At 36.3% G+C, this 21,190-nt stretch overlaps 1 protein-coding gene across 1 annotated transcript in view; it reads left to right on the top strand.

Moving 5' to 3' along the window:
- Positions 1–19,747, top strand: part of LOC111064211 (probable cation-transporting ATPase 13A3) — a 70,578-nt gene extending 50,831 nt beyond the window's left edge. Inside the window, exons 9-22 of the mRNA XM_039419302.1 lie at positions 201–505; positions 2,836–3,036; positions 3,984–4,166; positions 5,282–5,398; positions 6,087–6,240; positions 6,973–7,212; positions 8,471–8,628; positions 9,398–9,552; positions 10,352–10,542; positions 11,217–11,363; positions 12,556–12,874; positions 16,061–16,423; positions 17,423–17,625; positions 18,288–19,747. Coding sequence (XP_039275236.1) covers positions 201–505; positions 2,836–3,036; positions 3,984–4,166; positions 5,282–5,398; positions 6,087–6,240; positions 6,973–7,212; positions 8,471–8,628; positions 9,398–9,552; positions 10,352–10,542; positions 11,217–11,363; positions 12,556–12,874; positions 16,061–16,423; positions 17,423–17,625; positions 18,288–18,484 — 2,933 coding nt within the window. The 3' untranslated portion in view covers positions 18,485–19,747. The remainder of the gene's footprint in view (positions 1–200; positions 506–2,835; positions 3,037–3,983; positions 4,167–5,281; positions 5,399–6,086; positions 6,241–6,972; positions 7,213–8,470; positions 8,629–9,397; positions 9,553–10,351; positions 10,543–11,216; positions 11,364–12,555; positions 12,875–16,060; positions 16,424–17,422; positions 17,626–18,287) is intronic.
- The last annotated feature ends 1,443 nt before the right edge of the window (positions 19,748–21,190 follow it).

The raw sequence follows: 21,190 nt of genomic DNA on the forward strand, positions 1-21,190 counted from the left end.
ATCGAACCTGACTAGGTGGCTAACCTTGAAGTCGGACAAGTCAGGGAAACAATTCACCAGATTTGTTAGACTCGTCTGGCAGCATTCGTCCCACAACAGCACACAACAATTCACGGTCCGACGTCGAGTTATGGGACCTCAAGTAGGACAAAATATCGGATAGTGAATGTAATGCTTGATGCATTATTGTGGTGTTTCAGGCGAAAGTGTGCCGGTAATCAAGACCCCGTTGCCGAACTCTAGCACGGTCTACTTTGACGAGAAGGAGCACAGCCTGCACACGCTGTTCTGCGGCACCAAGGTGCTGCAGACGCGTTACTATGGCAACGAGCTGGTGTACGCCGTCGTCATCCGCACCGGCTTCGGCACGTTCAAGGGCCGGACGGTGCGGGCCATCCTCTACCCGCCGCCCGCCGACTACCGCTTCGAGCAGGACAGCTACAAGTTTGTCGCGCTGCTCGCCGCCATTGCTAGTCTCGGATTCGTATACACGGTCGTCACCAAGGTAACTAACTATAAAGACAATATCTGTTCGAATGGGAATGTTGAGTGGGTGTCGGATTTATCTACACCGTCGTCACCAAGGTAACAAACTATTGTCACAATAATTGGATGAATGGGAAAGTGACAATCGGATGATAAGGAATGCTATTGATACAAATCATAAAGTGAAATATCGTAGACTAATTGCTTTTTTGAACTCGTAGTTATTACTTTAAAATTATATTTAAATTCATTTCATCATTTCACTCACAAACATTACATAAACAGATGGAAAATACTCAGAAATTGCATTTATTCGCTAATGAATTAATAATTATTACATAACATTTGTAATTTTAACCAACACTAAAGTAAATCGAACATTACGTGTAATATTAAACAAAAATTCCAAAGGTTAAGGCATAAGTTTTTATAACAATAATAGATTTTACACATACACTATGTAATTTAAATATATTAAATAGTTATTTGTATATCTAGAGTGAAAAGTACGACTTTTTCTCCCTGTGGGAAAAAGTTTGAAGCCCGAGGCGAAGCCGAGGGCAGCAATTTTCCTGAGGGAGAAAAAGTATTTTTCGCTCTCAGTGTACACAACATTTTTCCTCCATCTACATTTTTTTATAGAAACTGCAAATAAAATCATTCTAATAACTTACGTATTGGTGACAATGATTCCTAACAACATAACCTAAATCTAAAACCTAAAAACCGGTCGTCTGATTGGCACTGCCGATTGCGCTATCTATCGGCAAAAGTTGTAACAATTATATCAGCTGAGCAGCTACCAAAAATGGCTGACTCCAGATCACGCGGTTCAGATTTGAATTGCAGATCAAAAATATTTGTTGGCTGGTATTTTGAATAGAATAAAATATTTTTAAAATTGTATAAATTTTTAACGTCTACTAATATTAAGAATATAATAATTATTATACAAACATATATTTCATGAGTTGATCAAATTTCTGGTTGTGGTATTGAATTCAGTTGACTCAATGACAGACACCTCTATTATGCTTTCTCATCTGAGCTTAGACCTTCTAACCTATTACAATGTAAGTTTCAAACTAGAGATGCTCCCCATGTTATTTAAATGGAGTCACTTTTACTCCCTAGGGAGTTTTTCTGTTTTTTACTACCGAGAGCGAAAAAATGACACTTTAGTATTAGGTTTCAGGGAGTAAAGTAAGTACTTTAGACAGTAGGTGGAGGAAAAAATGATTTGGAAGTGTTTTGATTGGTAGGTATGCTCAATGGACATCAACGTTAAAAGAGGAAGACTAAGCAACTTTTTTGAGTTACGTTGTTAATAAAGTACCTAAACAAATGATAATAGTTTCAGATTCACAAAAAAAAATGTTACAAACTTTAATTATGGTTGAAATACTATGAATTTACAGAACAAATATTACTTTTATTCAATTGGGTTACTCGCTTAGCTATTTATTTATTTCATAGAGCAAACAATACGATAGTCGGGAAAGAAAAACAGGCTATTGCCCAAAACTTCTTCTATTTCCTAATTTTGTCACAAACTTGTCCTATTGTCTGTGGTCGCTCAATAAATTGTAACTGAAGTGTGAGCAATCCAATTATATCTAATTTTCTTATCTAAAATTCTACCTTATGAAGATCCTTGGTCTCTTGGTCAGCTCTCAGGTCTTGTATGGTACTCACTCCCGACGTTATGGAAAAAATGAAACTTTTTAAGACGATATAATTAAAACACTACCGTTCCTAATAATATTCCAATCCTGAAAATACAATTATTTAGGTTTAAACAGCCCTAACTGAGACAGCCTGTAATTGATTCTCAGGACAAGACTTTTTCAGGTATGTAGTGAATGTCATTACTTACTTGAAAAAGTCTTGTCTTGAGTCTGCAGATCAAGGTCTTGTTTGGAATCCATAGATAGTTCTGAATCATTATCTTGTAGCCATTATTCCGTAGTAATGTCTCAAATAATCACTTTTTAATGACAAACGTAATAATGGGTACAATATAAAACTTCAAAACTATCTATGGATTCCAAACAAGACCTTGATCTGCAGACCAAAGACCATTCACTATTGTTTGTATGAAGCATGCAGTAAAATCATAACATTGTCTTTACTACTCAGTTCATGAACGTGATAAAAAACGTTCATAACTTACACATTGGAAATTAAATCGCTTTACAATTACGTGGAACAATTAATTGATTCCAACTTCCAACTCAAAAAAATGATATTTATAAAATAATAGATGCTAATGTCGTGTGTGACTACTATAAAACAAAATTTAATGAACGCGAGAAAAGTCAATTTGACCGATATTTTGGCTGATTGCAGGCGATGCGAGGCGTGAAGAACTCGGAGATAGCGCTGGACGCGTTGGACCTGATCACAATAGTGGTGCCGCCGGCGCTGCCCACCGCCATGACAGTTGGTCGCATCTACGCGCAGAAGCGGCTCAAGAAGAAGAACATCTACTGCATCAGTCCGCGCACCATCAACGTCTCCGGATCGGTCAACTGTGTCTGCTTTGATAAGGTATCTCCTTCAATTGCATTGATGATTAGCAATTAAAAACAGGCTTAATCTCTCACAAAGAGTAACAGCGTTTGTAAAATGACTAATGCACCTTCAATGAAATATTCAAATCAAATAAGTCTGTTAATAATAAATAAATCATTGTAGCTGTTATTATCATGCTTATGGCTGTCATTGGCAAAGAGATTCTTCCGGATGTTCTACCTCGCTGTGATACCCAATGCACCTTCTCATAAGTGAAAAGCACTTGATGTAGGTTTTATTAGGCTGAACTTTGAGCACTTTTTTACTTTTCTTTTTCACTTCCTGGTGAGGATTTTTCAGTACAAGACCAAAATTATTAATTTTTAAACATAAAATCGCAAAAATAAATTAATTTCTATGACAACTTACAGCTGAAGTCTTATTAAAATTTATTTTTTTAGTAAAATCTTTGAATCAAGATCCATTACTTGACAACGCGGATGACTAATTGAGTATTTCTTGTTTACATCTGTAATAACGCTTCATAAACTGTAAATCAAACATTCCTTTTCCAACTCTGCACCGTTGCCAAATTGTCTGTAAACTATGTAGAAATGTGATGAAATATAAAAGGTACATAGATAGGTTAAGTGATGAATTACCAACATATTTCGTCTCATTTTTGAAAATTTCTTATTAAATCATGAAAAATCTATTTTCTTCGCCAATAAAGTATACTTGAAATAGAATTGATCATTATTAAGAAGAATCAACAATTGATATCAGATCAGACCTACCTATCTAACTATCTATCGATCTAACTACTGTATCTATTTTATCTATCTATTAGATCAGATTCATCTGGATAACTTGAACCACTCATATCTACTGTAGCAGACAATGGAAATTACAACAATGCCTCTTATAATTTGCGTTGTGAATCTGAGTACACTTTGGTATTCTGATTTGACTTTGTGATGCAGACGGGCACCCTGACAGAGGACGGCCTTGACATGTGGGGAGTGGTGCCGGTGGAGCAGAGTGCATTCCTGCCGGCTGTCAAGCAGCTCCCCCCCACCACCAGCCACCTGTTGGCCGCCATGGCCACCTGCCACTCGCTCCTGCTCATCGATGGTGCCTACTCCGGCGATCCCATCGATCTCAAGGTCAATATGTCAAAAAATTGCCAACAAATTCATACATTACGAATTTTAAATGAACTAGTACAAGTTTAAAAAGAAACAGAATATCTTAAACTACAACAATACCATGAAAGAAAATTTGAACAATCAATTTTTTAGGCACCACTAGCAAAAGAATAAATCTTGCCCGCTAGTGGGAATAGTTAGCCATATTTTTCTTATCTTGTTATGATTTTTAGTGTCGTAAGGCTCATATGCACCATCTCGGTTTAAAATTAGAAATGTCAACTGCTCGTTTAAACCCGGAATGAAACACATTACAATTAATGTGATCATATACAAAAATAATCGAGGTTTAGCGTTTAAAGAAGATGGTGCTTATGGCCCCAAGTCAGTAACTTATACCATAGAGAAACGATAGCATAAGTAGATATCCCATGGTATAGGGCGTTTATGTCGCAACTTTTACTATAATCCCAAGCCGATAGTTCACGTAGTTCTTTCCCATGCAGCTGTGTGACGCTGGTAGTCTCTCAAATTGTGCCGTTCATAAACTATCACCCAAAAAAGAAGTAAAAATTGACAATAATCGACAGTAATCGGCTTGTGATAACAGTAAAACTTGCGACATAAATTCCCTATACCATGGGATATCTACTTACGCTATTTTTTCTCTATGCTTATACATTGTAAATAAGAAGGTAAGTCACCTCCCTATGGTTCAGTGTATAAGTTGGTATACATTGAAGTCTGTAAACATTGAGAGATCGGGAGGGTCTCAGTTCCTCTCGATATCAGTCAATCACGTGTCTATTTTGACCATTTTGAAAGAAACTGAAATAAGTGGGAAGTTGAGCCGTTCAAGTCGTCGAATCTCACGGCTTCACGACTTAACCAAAGGATTTTTAGTAAATATGTGGTTTTACAATATCTAGTATTTTTATCCGATACTAGCAGGTATTTTATACGTTTTGAAAAAACAGAACCAACTTTTATTGGTAAACTGATCCAACTTGTAGGTATGATTTAGTTTGTTATACATTTTTCAATTACAAAAATTTTTGTAATTATTTTGTGTAAATATTTCCTTTATGAGTACCGTATTCAATAACATTATTTTCTCTTATCTGTGTCTGCAGATGTTTGAAAGCACAGGCTGGACGTTCGAAGATCCTGAAGTGAACGATACCAATAAATTCGATTTGATCTTTCCAACCATTGCCAGGCCTCCAAAATCAGCAAACACAGAAAAAAAGGTTAGTCTACATTTTCCCTGGTTCATGAACGATACTTGTGTTGAACTAGACCTATACTACCTATATTTATTTTTTCATTTCATTTATGGATTCATACAATAAGTACATCATCAAAATGATAGTGAGAAAAAAATGAGGTAACCTTGTGCTATTCCTCTCCCAAATTTAGATAGGGTTACACATAGTCCGAAATAGGTTAAGTCTTGTAAACGTTTTCCACCTAAAGCTGTCGGTATATTCATATCATATATCATGCTTCGGTAAATCAATATTTAGAGGGCACAATCAGTAAAAGATTCTCCATGAGCAATTCTTAATAGCTCTAGAGATACTGTTGGCCTATTCATTAGTTGAAGCCTATAACAAGTACATAACACAACCACAGATTACTGCTCTCCTGAATAAATTTATCGAACTGAGTAAAATATAAAGGTGTAACTTTATTTTAAAAGTGAATACTCATTTACTCAGAGTGCATGGATCCAAAAATTGCTGAGTTAGAAATTCAACTTCCAATCGCTGAAGTGAAATTTTCATCTCTCATCTACTAAACTTTGAAAGTGCCAATTTATTTTCTCTCCAATTACTCTCCATTACCTATATGAAGTTCCTCTTCTGTATAGAGTGTTCATTTTCATTTAAATTAAAAGTACGTGATTGAAATTCATTCTATGTTTTTCGTTTTCAGACGGACGTTGAAATAGCCATTCTACAGCGCTTCGCATTCTCTTCGATTCTGCAGAGAATGAGTATCATTTGCAGGGCATTGGATGCCCACGAGTTCACCGTTTATTGTAAAGGATCGCCTGAAATGATTCAGTCACTATGCAATCCAGACACTGGTAATTAAGTTTTTCAATTGTTAGTCTTTATAATTGTCCATCCATGTCTAATTGATTTATGTTGTGCCTCAACTTCAAGGAAGCAGGTCAGCCACATAACTTTGAAATGCCGCAAAAACTTGAACATGAAACGTGCCGTTCATTTGAGAAATTGAAATAGCAAGTAATTTTGAGCCGTGATATTTTTGTTGCATCCTTCAAGAATCAAGAATTTTACTGGCTATAAAACAACATTACAAAATGTAAGCAATAGGTTTTGTCAATAATAGGTAAAATATCACAAGGTAGGCTCTATCAAACGATCAAATTTACACATACACATTGAAATATTCCAGGTTCTCAATAACAGAATAGAAAGCTTCAGACTTGAGCCATTTATCAATAGCAATTCAAAACGTTTTCAATGGTAACTGCTTAACATTATCTGGTAGTAAATTAAACATGCGAATTTAAAGATACTTATGACTTTTCAAAGTTTTAGTCAATCTAACTGTAGGTTAGTTATATCATCCTTATGTCTAGTGTAATGTGAATGTACAGAAATATTTTTTATTAAAAATAGACAGATTTTTCTTAACGGAGATTAAATTATAATATATATACCTTCTGGTTCTATTGGTGTATTCTTTCTTCTTGTTATGTGTCCTTGTACTCACTCTCATTTCATTAAAATTTTATGCCATTTCATGTAACAAGTTTTTATAACATTTAATGTAATATTGTTTCTTATAGTTCCGGTCGATTTTAGTAAGCAACTAGAGGAGTTCACACAGGAAGGGTATCGCGTGCTAGGATTGGCCTATCGCAACCTGGCGGTGACCTATCACAAGGCGTGTCGGCTGGAGCGCGAGGAGATCGAAACCGACCTCTGCTTCCTCGGCCTGGTCGTCATGGAGAATCGACTCAAGCCCGAGACAACCGGAGTCATCAAAGTGCTCAAGGACGCCAATATCAGAACGGTCATGGTTACAGGTCAGCTACTCATTCATTCATTCATTCAGTTATACGAAGGTTGTTCGAAAATGCAAAGCTCCATTTGTGATCAGTGAGTTCAAATCTTACTTGGGAGCCACTTTAGTTAATTTAATGCTCAGTAAAGTAATTTGTTTCGATTACATCATATCCATAATTATTCATTTGTCATGAATACATACTATATCGAAAATTGTCATACAAAGCAATAAACTTGAAAATATACAAAATTAGGCCTACTAGCATATAGTTGCATAAGTACTGTCATCAAAACACATTCAAGTACATTCAAGACTTACATAGTCCATAACAGAAATTTTTATCCTTCAACCTAAGTAAGCATGATAAGGAAATCAAGAATCAATTATTATTATTAAACGAAAATCCAAATTAAATGCTGTAAATCACCCTGAAGACTTCTGCTACTGCAAATATTGGCAACAGGGTAAACTGCTAGATGGAAATTCGATGAGCGCTACTATTCAAAAAGTATTTGTTATTCCCGGGCTGACAAATAATGTTTGAATAGTAGCGCTCATCAAATTTCCATCTAGCTGTTTACCCTGTTGTCAATATTTGCAGTAGCAGAAGTCTTCGGGGTGAATTACAAAATTTAATTTGGATTTTCTTTAAATAATAATAATTAATTCATTAGCATTTGAATAATTGCAATATCTCAGTAATTTCCAACTGCAAATCAAGAATCTTTCCAACTCCAAGTTGTGTTTCCAACTCCAAACACATGTTTGGATTAAATTTTTGAATTTTCAAAGACCTCCACTGAAACCTATTGTTATGAATGTGCTCGAAGGAAAATTGTATCGATTCAGGTTACTTAGGTTAAACGGAAAAATTCACACTAAACGTTTTCCAATCCAGTAATTTCCTGAATATTTGTGTGATTGGGTTGTTAGTTAGCAGAAGGTCAAATAATTTATTTTCACACCATTCACAGATAATAGATTTTCGTTAATATTGATAAAGAATTATTCTAGATATTCTGATAGATCTGATAGACTACCTTCCTAGCTACCTCCAACAAGGTGCTTAGTGAAATAGACCAATAGAGTTGTTTCCCATGTTATTTAAATAGAGTCAATTTTAGTCCCCAGGTCGTAAAATCCAGTTTCTCTAGGCAAGCTTTAGTATTCTGTTTCAGGGAGCAATTAAGTACTTTGGATATTAGGTGGAAGAAAATTATATATTATTGTGAGGAATATTGAAATGATGCAATGCTTAAGTGATTGGTTTGTTACAGGGGACAATATGTTGACGGCGCTGAGTGTGGCTAGAGACTGCGGCATCGTTTCATTGGGTCAGCGTGTCATTACTGTCAATTCAAAGTTGAAGCCGGGCGATCAAGTTCCTCAAATCTACTACTCTGAAACCAATCATCCAGTGCCCACGTTCAACATGGTAATTATAACTGTTATTCATGATAAATATTTTTCCAATTATTGAATGTTTTGAAAGGGATTCCTTTCTTATTCAAAAAATATACTCTAATTAGATCTTGAGTATGTAGGCGATTTTTCTTATTCTATTACATCGAATAAGAGGAAACGCAGAAGAGACAGGAGCTTGAACACTGGATTGGCGGTAGCTCAGCTTCATTAAATACCTCAGCATTTATATTGAGTACTTCATTCGATCAATTTTTCAAGAAGATCCTATGTAAGCTGTAGACCTGTTTTGACTGATTTGATTGTACTTTATCCAATGCTTTTTCGAGACGATCCTATGTAACTTGTAGACGTGCTGTGTTCCAAAAAGAAAGCATGATTTGACTGATTTTACATTGTTCTTATGGGACATCAATTCAATATGGCCGACTGCTACTCCGCACTCTTAATAATTGATCTTAAATTGAAGAAACTTAAAAAATTGAAAAGCAAACAACCATTTTATGATAAGAAATGTACATTTATGATTTTGGAACATTGGTAGCAGGCCTGCTCAGCAGTCCATCCTACAGTGCAAAGCGATCATTCTATCCATTTATTCATTCATTTACAGTAAGGCCTATAATATTATATAATTAGTAGAATCCAACAATAATATGTAAAAGGCACATGAATATTTATGCTCTACCAACTAAAACATTCTGTAAATTTGATCATTTAAAGATTCTATAAAATATATCATGAGAATTTATTGTATAATTCATTTTATATTATTTTTCCAGGCACAAGGAAACTCTAGTCAAATGACGGCAACCAACAGTATTTTCAGTCTTGACACCTCTGAGTCGCTCACAGCCATCACTCCGGTCACAGCCAATGGAACAGCTAGAAACAGTATTATGACCGATGTCGAAATGCCTGTTGACAACAAAGTTATGTAAGTTTCAGAAACATTTCCAATGAAATATACTTAAACCACATATTTATACTAGTTGATGTATTCATAGAGCTCTACTGAGTGTAGCACCTTGAAAATGTGAAATCAGCAAACACAGGAAATAAGGTTAGTCGACATTTTTCCTGGTTAATGAACGATACTTGTGTTGAACTATACTTCCTATTTTTTGAAGGAATATCATCATATAAAACGGTTTCCACATAAAGCTGTAGATATAGTAATATATCATGCTTGGGTAAAGTAGTATCCATGAGGGCATTATCAGGAAAACTTTCTTCATGAACAATTCTTAATAGCTCAACAGCTTAACATTTCCAATGAAATATACTCAAACTACACCTTTATTCTAGTTGATGTATTTTATAGTGCTCTACTGAGTGTAGCACCTTGACAATGTGTAAAGATCATCTTTAAAGGTATTGTATTAATAGGAGGTAAAACTTCAAAATTATGGAGTTTTGGAAGGGTTGAAGTCTTGTAGACTTTAATATTACAAAAACACATAACTATTTAAAGGCCCGGTTGCACAACAGCCGGTTAAATTCAAAGCGTGATTAATTTCACGAGAACCAGAGAAAGCGTTTTTAAAAAGACGGCTTCTCTGATTGGTTGTCGTGGAATTACTCCCGATTGAAATTTAACCGGCTGTTGTGCAACTGGTACAAAAGAGTTTCAAAGTAGGATTTTAGCAATTCGAAGATTTGAAAATACGGTAACCTGCAAATATACAATGTAGTTGTCTGAATAATAATTGTTTATGTATATTTCATTATTTCAGTTGTTCCAATGACTACGGATCACCTTCGAACTTTGTGTTCTCGCTGACTGGCTCGGTGTGGTCGCTGATACGTGACAAATACCCGGAACTGATGCCGAAAATCGTAACTCGTGGAGCGGTTTTCTCTCGAATGACGCCCGATCAGAAACAGGAACTGGTAGAAGAACTGAAATCGCTTGGCTATTATGTTGGTAAGTGTTATATCAGTTACTGTGGATGAAATATATGTTCGTGAAAACTCGCAAATAATGTTGTGAGTAGGATAATGAATTGCTGAAAAATGGAAATTTTCCTATGTAAATTCTTCAACAGAGGATTGAAACAAATGAGAAGAAATTCGCCTTGACATACCGTCGTCACGATACACACTAGACAACTCGTTGTGAATTTCAATGGGACTTTTAATCTTTCCCGTTGAAAAACTGATCAGACTACGAACTTTTCATTTGGTAGAAGTGAGTGGTGGCTCCATATTGGATTGCCCCACGAATGCATTAAGGCAGCAGCCACATGACATTTTTACAGCAATGTCATTAAACATGGAAGAAAGTTCCCTGAAAATTTCACCCTTTCCCTGTCATGTACAAAGTTATGAAAAATAGTGTAACTTAATTTTGGGACGATCCTAACATCAATCTGTTTTTAAAATTAACATATTTTCATAGGAGTGTGACCGGGACGAAAGATATTGCAACATCACTCTTCTCCATTACCTAATTCTTATGTTTTAGGCTTCAGCATTTGAAAATATTAAAGGTTCAGTCAAACTTCAATCTGATTTACAGCCACTCTGTAATGGTTTCGTTGGACAGTTGACTGGCATCGAAACTAATGATGATAATCAATGTTGATTAATTGCTTGCAGCAATGTGTGGCGACGGGGCAAACGACTGTGGCGCCCTGAAGGCAGCTCACACAGGCGTCTCTCTGTCCGACGCCGAGTCGTCCATTGCGGCGCCGTTCCGCTCACGCGACGTCAACATACAGTGCGTCGTGCAAGTTGTACGCGAAGGTAGGCTATAATTTTCACTCATAATGCTTGTACTGTAGTGGGCAAAACATTCATTCAATCACAAGCAATACAGTAATAGCATGAAAAAAATGGCGCCAGCTCGAAACGTCATCTATTCCTAAATCTAGTGCAACATACTGGGACTGAAGAGAAATATAATTAAAAAGATATAAATTAAAATTGAAACAACTTTACTCGGTTCTGGGAGCTGAGAGACAAAGTAAACAAACAGTGAAGAGTGAAGGTAGATAGATAAAATAGATCATTTTACAGCAACGACTTCTGAGTTCTTCGGAAGCAATACATTCAATACAAAATAATACAATTAATGCTGCCTTGCTGCTAAGCTTGGCCAGGTTGGTCTTGCCATCCACTTTGCAATGTGATCATTTGTGGATGCTCGGCTGGCCACTCGCCTTCGCTTGGCTGGCTTTCGCTCGAGAAAAATCGGAGCGATGACAAGCGAAGGCCAATGAAGGGCAGTGTTAAACCACCACTCAGGCGCTCGTCGTCATCTGTACGCATTGGGTGATAGTGTGGATGCGGCATAATACATTGAAAACTGACGCGGATCAATATTGCTAATATTGACATAACCCAAAAAGTCATGTTTATTAATATTTTAATGGTAAAAAGGTTAGGTTTTTGCTTTTAAATGGCAATATGCTTGTTATTCGAAATCTTTTGATAATTCTAATGCTTTCAATCTTATGTTTTATATATAATACTGTATCATTTGAATATATGATACTTTATCAAATGGACTTCCTGAGAACAACGGACACTTGAGGAACTGAGATTTCGACCAACTGATCAATCAATCAAACTATAGTGAGGTCCACATTATAATGACAGTGGATAAAGATAGAAGAATAGCGATGCCAATTCTCTGCATTAATTAATTATATTTCTACACTGTCAAAAACATAATTGGCATCGTTGTGGACCTAGAAAAGGATAGTACCACCGGCTTTGTCGAATGATAGACAAGGATAGCAAAACCAAAGTTGATCAAATACTGTCATTATAACGTGGACCTCACTTTAGGCGGCCTCACCCAGTTGATTCGTGATAAACTGAAATGAATGTGATGAAATGAATGTCAACCTTAAAATTACCCTCATAAGCCTATGTAGGCATCATCCAGCAAAAGAAAGAATGATCGATTGATAAGTGATTATTGTTGATGTAGGTCGGGCAGCGCTAGTGACGTCATTCGCGATATTCAAGTACATGGCCGCCTACAGCCTGGTGCAGTTCATCTCGGTGATGATCCTCTACTCGATCGACAGCAACCTGTCCGACTTCCAGTACCTGTTCATCGACCTGTTCCTGATCACGGCGTTCGCCTACGTCATCAGCCAGGCGGGTGCCTACAAGGGGGCCCTCGTCCCGCATCCGCCGCAGACCTCACTCATCTCCATGGCGCCCATTGTCTCCCTCGTCGGCCAGATGCTCATCGCCTACGCCTTCCAGCTGGCCAGCTTCTATTCAGTTCAGAATTTCGAATGGTAAGTACTCGTTTCATGCCAAATTAGCTACATAATAAAATTTACACTGCTTTCAGAAGTGTTGTGAAACTTCTCCATGATGCCAAGTATGGCGTTGAAACTCGAGTATGGTTTTTAAATTAACTTAATTTTGTGGATTTGACAATATTTTTCTATAATATTATTTTTTCACCTTATCAGCTACATAATATTTATAGCATTATTAAATTTTTCATTAATCTCAATTAGTTGCGTTCAGCCTCCTAAGTGAGCTTGTAACTTTTCTTGCAGCATTTTTTCGTTTTTCTCGAACAAACCTCCCAATTCGAATCAATTTCAATTACTTACTTTCATTTTATCAGCATTGTATAGTGTAGAAATCAATCTATAATATCCTATCATTTGTAACCTATGCTTAGCAACTGATTTTCGGTCCTAAACCAATTTGTGTTGACTTATTCATTCTGAAATCCAACACAATGATTCATACTCATAAAATATAATTTTTATTCTGTTATAATCTCTTCTTCACTTTCCTAATTACGTGATTCAAGAGGTATTTATGCCGAAAAGTATGGAATTCCACATCCTATTTTATATCTTATCATTTTATTTAATATTTTCAACTATGACCATGGTTAATTATCTATTATACTTTTTTTAATTTTAATACTTCCACTGTCATGTTCTTCCTTACCAAAACTAAATTCATAGGGAAACTTAGAACTGTGTCTAAAGGACACAGGTATTGGTTTGCCTAACTAACTTGGGAACACAATAAGCTTTGGTTGACGTGTGGGGTTCTTTGACTCTTTGGATCCTTGCATCCGTCCCTTCAAAAATCATATTCATAGAACTGTGTCAATTCTATTCATTCATTTATTCGTTTAATGACGATACTTAAACATGACAAATATGAGAAGAAACAGGCTGAAACAAATTGCTTCAAAGCTAAGTATTTCCGGTTTCACCAAGCTCGGTCAAAAGATTTGAACATGATTAAACCGTGTAATCTTTGTACACTGGAATTCATGACAAAAACTTTCGCCTTGGAAATCATACAATCAGTGCACTTGTAAAGCGATTTGTGACCATGATCTGTGAAACCCGAGCTCGGTGAGCTCGTGAGCTCGGTGAAACCGGGCATAAACAGTCTACATATTTTATTCATTTTATTTCAATTTATTAAAAACACACAAAACAAGACAAAACAAAATTACAAAGAATTACGAAACAAATAAAACACAATAAAATGTTACAAATATAAAAAATCATGGGCTTTGTGGTTGGGTGTGTTGGAGAAGAGAAAAAAAGAGAGGAAGATACCTAGCCAACTATGGTTTCCCATGTAATAGGCAGGCAAAGAAGAGAAGAGAAGTAATGAGGAAAAAAGGGAAGGGAGAAATGGGGGGAAGGAAGAAACAGAGGAATAGGTACTCAAAATAAAGGTAAGCGAGTCCACTGAAAAATGAAAAAAACCAAAGAAAAAACAATGGTGGAGCAGAAATCTCGAGTCATATATCTAAATGGAAGAAGAAATTACTGTATGTCCAGTTTTTTATATCCAGTTTAATTTTTCCGCTTATCTTATTGTCCATGAGAAAGTGATTTGGAATGAGGTTTATTATTTTAGTACCTATGTAAATTAACTGCCTCCTTATACATTCAATATTAGTGTTATAGGTTACATATTTGTTAGCAGTGGCCCTTAGATTATAATAATTAAGGGCCACTGCTAACAAATATTCTTTCGCCACACTGCACAGAAAGCAGCTGTTTTCCAGTCCCTACGTAGATCTGAAAGACCTTGTTTGCAGACGACGTCAGAAAAGGGTTTCTTTTCCGGGCTAGGCCAGAAAGTTGTCTCTTTCCAGCCGCTCATGGAAGTAGTTAATAAGTCATCCGCTAGATCGGGCGAGTGGCCACTTTCATCATCAGCTGAAGTAGCCATGATTTCAGTTCCAGTTTCGAATCAAACTAATTCGCTTCCAGTTTTTGCAACCAGTTTTATTCAATTATTTATTGTTGATTAGTGCATTCCGAATTTTCAAAAATGCTTGAAGATGACTGTGGTATTCCAAGTGAAATTTTAAAAGAATCTGAAATCCGGACTGCAAATCTTCTACCACTAAAATCAAGAGATAGGTACGATAGCTTAACGAGTATTCTTTATTTGGAATTCTTTATTTATTTTGTCAGCAATACCCGTAGTGTGGCGAAAAATATCGTTCGCACCACGGGCAAAAATGTTTTTCCAGCTCTCAATCTTTTCTAGTCCTCGGCCTACGGCCTCGGACTTGAAAACCGATTTCGAGCTGGAAAAATCTCATTTTCTGCTCTAGGTGCGAAATATACTAAACCTATAACACTAATATTGAATGTATAAGGAGGCAGTTAATTTACATAGGTACTAAAATAATAAACATTATTCCAAATCACTTCTCATGGACAATACGATCAGCGGAATTTATTAATACAAATATCGGGGACCGAGCTTCGCTCTGGAGTACAAGAACAAAAGCATAAAAAAATTACGAAAGAAGAAATTATAATAACATTTGTACAGAAAGGTTCTATCTAATCACAGTAAATTGAGATTAATTCCCAGAGGAATGCAAAAATTTCCCTCACAAAGGCCCGGTTGCACAAAAGCCGGTTAAATTTTAATCCTGATTAACTTCACGTGAACCAAATCACAGAAGACCATTTCAAAAAGATGAATCTACTGGAATTAATCAGGATTCAAAATAATCCGCCTTTTTTGCAACCGGCACTAAGTTCCTGATTGAATGATTACAAAAGTTCAACAGCTGAGTCATCATTTTGACACAGTCACACACACGAACTCCCTCACTCACATCCATCACCAACAGACAACGAAATAATTATTATCAGCTGTTTTTCCAAGGATGAATAATACTTATCCTTTTAATGTCCTTCAACGAGTTTTCTCAGGGATGAGACCTAGTACAATCGAATCTTTATATCATAAACCTACTATGTACTGAATTTCGTGAGAATCGTTAGAGCCGTTTTCGAGATACGGTGAAATACAAACATACAAATATATAAACATAAAAACAGAAGTTGCTCGTTAATAGTATAGGATTACAAATCATATATAGCTATGGGAGAGAGCTTTCAGACCTGGACTAAAACCGATCTTTCAAATTTAATAAATAGTAAATTTTGTATGTATGTTGACAGGTTCCAGCCTTACAACGCGACCGACGCGCCGTCTGTGGAGTGTCACGAGAACTACGCGGTGTTCACCATCTCCAGCCTGCAGTACATCATCCTGGCGGTGGTGTTCGCCAAGGGTCCGCCCTACCGCAAGAGCATCCTCACCAACTGGAGTCTGCTGCTGGTCAGCTTCCTGTCCTGTCTGCTCGTCTTCTATCTAATCCTTGAGCCGCCCGAACTGCTCAGGAGGAAGTTTGACCTGGTCATGCCCGAAGGATACTCGTTCAGGCTCATAGTGCTGGCCCTCGGGGTCTCCAACTTCCTAATCGCCAGCATTCACGAGTTTTTCGTGTGCGACTATCTGCTGTTCCAGAAATTGCGGGAGAGGTGCGTAATTGCCTTGATCTGATATGTTGTTTATAAAATCTTGAAAATTCGACTGAGTCACTGTCGATGTTTTAGAACCGTTCCATAATGAAATAAAAAACACACAGTATATCGTCAAATTCTACAGTTTCATTTAAAATAGAAAGTTAAATTAAAATAAAATCTTGATTCAATGTTCTATTTGAAATAAAAAATTAAATTAAAATAAAATCTTAATCTAATGGCTGTATTTGATAATCAATATTGTTTCTATATTTGTCTATCATTCGACAAAGCAGATAACACTGTACTTTTCTAGCTCCGCATATCGTTTTTCAACAATTTGGAAATACAATAAATTAACAAAATATTTAATTTCAATTATGAAAATTTATCATTTAGGCTAATCAATGAAAAATATATTTTCTTGGCGAGAATCTTGATCGTAATTATTTTTAACAAGAAAGAGCTCTTAGACCCGGTTGCACAACAGCCGGTTAAAATTAACCGTGATTAATTTCACGAGAACCAATCAGAGAAGGCGTTTTTGAAAAGACGGCTTCAGACGGCTTCACTGATTGGTACTCGTGGAATTAATCACGGTTAAAATTTAACCGGCTGTTGTGCAACCGGCACTTGATATTACATCAGATATACCGGAATTACCTATCTCTTATAGAAGGCAGTGGCACGACAGAAAATCGGTAACGCTGTTGTCCTTTCTTTTTCCACTGTCATTATTACGTGAACCTTACTATAGTTTATCAATTTGATAGATTAGTACCCTTTTTTCTTCTCTCAGCCTTGAAAATGGAATGATATCTAAAAATAGTCGTTTGTGGAAATGAAAATGTACTCCTCATCTATCGTGTATTTATCTCTAATTCTCATTGTATTTTGTCCCGAAATACTCATAAATGCTTATAAATGCTTCAATTGTTAATGTTAATGTTAATTGTATTTCTAAATTGTTGAAAATGCTTATAAATGAATTTTAATGCATTTTTGTTGTTTTGTTAGGCGAAAAGAGATGGGCATAATCGGTGACAAGAAGAAGTACTTGGAGATGGAGCGAGAGATGCGCGCTGACGCAGGATGGCCGGTGTTGAGCGGCGCAGGTGACGTCTCGACGCCCGCCAACACAAAGTGTCACACGCCGCGATCCCCCCTCACTGTCATGCGGGTCAACGCCAACGGGTCCGCTTTCACATTCCCCACCGATTGTGAGTCATATATTATATTCAGTCGTATATTACTACATATAAGTACAGTCGTATATTAAATTCATTTCAATCCAATTTTTATTTCCATCACCTAAAATACTGAATAATATGTAGTTTTTATCTGGATTGAAAGTGTTTTATATGAATAAATAATAAATATAATACAATACCATTAAAATATAGAATAATGGATAGGTACAGGAAATATACAGGGTGTCCCACGATAGGTGTAACAGCTGGAGACCATAGATTCCACATGAAATTTGCATAAAAAATGTCTAGTGGTATATATTCTTATATCGTCCTTAGTTTTGGAGATCTATCGATTTCTCGATATTTTTGAAAAACTTCAATAACTAGAAATCTATCAGTCAAAATCAAATTCTAAAGATATCGTTGGAAAGAGAAAGAAATTCCCAATAATATTTATATACTTTGTTTCTTTGTTTGACGTTTTTGAAGCCTCGTGATTCTGTGTCTCATACCCTATCTGCTTGTCAGATTATGGGATGTTATTATGAATTGAATTGAATATTTTTGTCTATAATTTTAATGCTTTTGACTTTTCCCATCATATTTATCACCTTTCCAAGAAAGAAACTACAGTAATAAAGATTGCAAATTCATAATGATATTGATTGAAGTGTGGCCTTGTTTTTCAGCTGTGATGAGGTCATCGGGTGACATGAGTGACGTCACAGCCACATTGCCTCGACAGCACAACGGCTTACCGCCTCCGCCGCATCACCTGCCTCGCTATCTGTCGCAGTCGTCACACATCACTCAGTCCGAGGACAGTCTGAGTCACTACCTCACCCCGCCAGAGAGCTTCCACTCGTCAGCCGTCGATATTCAATGATGCTCTATCTCACTTTATTTGCTCCACTGTTGGATTTATTTATGAAGTAATTCTGTATCCTTCACTGATTTAGACAACAATCTGAGTGCGAGAATAATGACGAAACTATATTAGGCGTTTTCATAGTCGAAAGGGCGGGAAGCTCTCCGATTAGCTTATTTTTTTCAGGCGTTTTCAGAGTCGGCAGGGCAGGAAGTTTTCCGATTGGCTAATTGGGTTGGCACATGAAGGGACGCCTTGAACGCAGGACGTTTTCCGATTTGCTAATTGGGTCGGCACATGAAGGAACGCCTTGAACGCCTAATATGGTCTCCCCTTAACTAGACCTTTTTGTAGTAATAAACAGCGCACAAGCAACAAAATAGCTGTTATTGATAACTGGTTAATTTCAACGAATTATTTTACTTGGACCATCCAGAGAATCAAGCTCATTGTGTCTTTTATTTCTGTGAATGGACTGAGAGTAAAAGGCGCGTTTATCAGGTTGCACTAAACGAGATTAAAGCTGCGTTTACACCGGAGTTTTAATAACACAATTCATTAACAAAAGGCTATTAACTTGGCTGAATCGTCAAAAATTTCACTTAACTAAAGTTGATAACTCGTGTTTTTAACTGAAAATTCCTTGTTATTAAAGAAAATGTTATTAACATATTTTAATGACATAAAATATTATTAACATTATGTTATAAACTCCGGTGTAAACCCAGCTTAACTTTCTTCAATCAGCTGATCATTCCTATTTCCACTGGAATTAATGTATATACAGTACATTAATTAATAGATAAACCTATATACATTTGGACTGTTGTATAAATTAGAATTTGAACCGTTTTGGGCGTGAGCCTGTGGTACTTTTTTGTGAGTTGTGTAATTCTGAATGATTAAATAAAATAAATGTAACTTGTGAGGGGAGGCTAGATGGTGAGTTGGTAGAGTGAGATAGTCTAGTCGCAAGGTACCGTAGTGAAAAAGGGACATTAGGGGAATTAATTCCAAACAAGCTGGATTTTTTGTGCAATGATTTTGTACAGCTTAAATACGAAAAATTGAACTTCTATCCCCAAATATTTTTACAGGATGCCTTAACAACCTTGAATTTTCGGTTCCTTTTCCAGTTTTCTGCGATTTTCACCTAATTGAGTCATCGTACGAAAAACTCTATTTTTAGATAATATAATTGATGAAATCATTTCACTCATTGATGAAATAATTCGGAGATATCTATCTTTATAGAGTGCTGAATTGCAATTTAAAAAAAAACGAGTAAAGTTTTCGAAAACAGAAATTTGCGTACCGACTTTCGCTCTGCTCCGCAATCGAACGTCACTCGAGCAGATCGATTGATGATCGACCTGGGAGCAAGAGTGACCGGGGAAAGCGAGAAGAGCTAACATATCTCGTAACGTTCATGATCGGTGCTAGTGCGGAGCGATGGCGGAACGAGGGTGGAGCGGGTTCGAGGCGCGTATATCTGTACGCACCTTTAGACATAATTTAGGGTACAAACACACTGAAAGCGGAGCGTGGCGTGGTCAGAGAGTTCATGATACACTCAGAAAGCGTCAAGCGTCAAGTGCCTAAATGAAAATGGCGTTGTCCAGTTTGAACGGACATTTCTTTGTGAGAATAATTACTTGAAGTATTGGATATTAGCTAAGCCTGCTAGGACAGAGTGGGTTAATGAAATTAACTAAATCGTCGACTATTTTTTGAATATCACCATCTGTTTAATGTGTTGAGGAAGCATGAGTCCCAATTTTTTGAGTACATGCGAATGTTTACTTCAACCTTTGATTATATTTTGACGAGAGTGAAGCCTGATCTGGAAAAACAAGTCACTAATTGGAAGAATCTAATATATGCTGAAGAAAGACTTGTAATTTTTTATTCATTTTATTTATTCCACACTCATAAATACATATACATAAATCAAACAAAGCTCAACATGACAATACAATCCAACCAAAGTGTAATAATAATAAACGGTAATTGAAAATACCACTGTCATAAGATGACTCTTGTTCGCCAGTGGGAGTAGGAGATGAAATTATAATACGCTTAATCTGATTTAAATTGATTTAGTACAGAAGCAAATATTTATACAGAATAGTAAATTATGAAACGAAGAATCGAAACAAAATTCACAACAAAAAAAATTAAAAAATTCTCTCGAGTATCTTAATATACTATATAACTATGGTACTCTCTTATCCATAGATATAGTGATCCATAAATACAGTGTAAACAGGGTATATAGAACGCATTTCATGGTAAATGGGAAGAGGGAAAATCATAATATTCTTATAAAAACAAAAAAGTAATAATACTAAGGTAACCTTATTTCATAGAAATATGAATGAAATGGATTAGAATAGCCTTACTTTTGATTAAAAAGTGCAATAGATGAAGGTTCTCTTTTGAATAATCAAATAATACACATTACAGGGGAATTTGGGCAAACATTAAGTTAATATACTAGTGTACTAGATGGGAAAATGTAGTAGAACAAATGTATTACCTATTATGTACAAGAGTAGACCACTAGTATGTACATTAGTAGGGCACTCGCACGTTGACGCTATGACGCTCCAAAAAACAAACCAACTTGTTCCAGTGTTTCACGCCCCTCTCCGCTCCGCTCTCGTAGTAGACGCTTCCAGTGTGTTTTAGCTCATTACTTAACATTATATTGTTCACGACGTT

Source organism: Nilaparvata lugens, chromosome 1 (genome assembly GCF_014356525.2).
Source record: "Nilaparvata lugens isolate BPH chromosome 1, ASM1435652v1, whole genome shotgun sequence".
Taxonomy (NCBI): domain Eukaryota; kingdom Metazoa; phylum Arthropoda; class Insecta; order Hemiptera; family Delphacidae; genus Nilaparvata; species Nilaparvata lugens.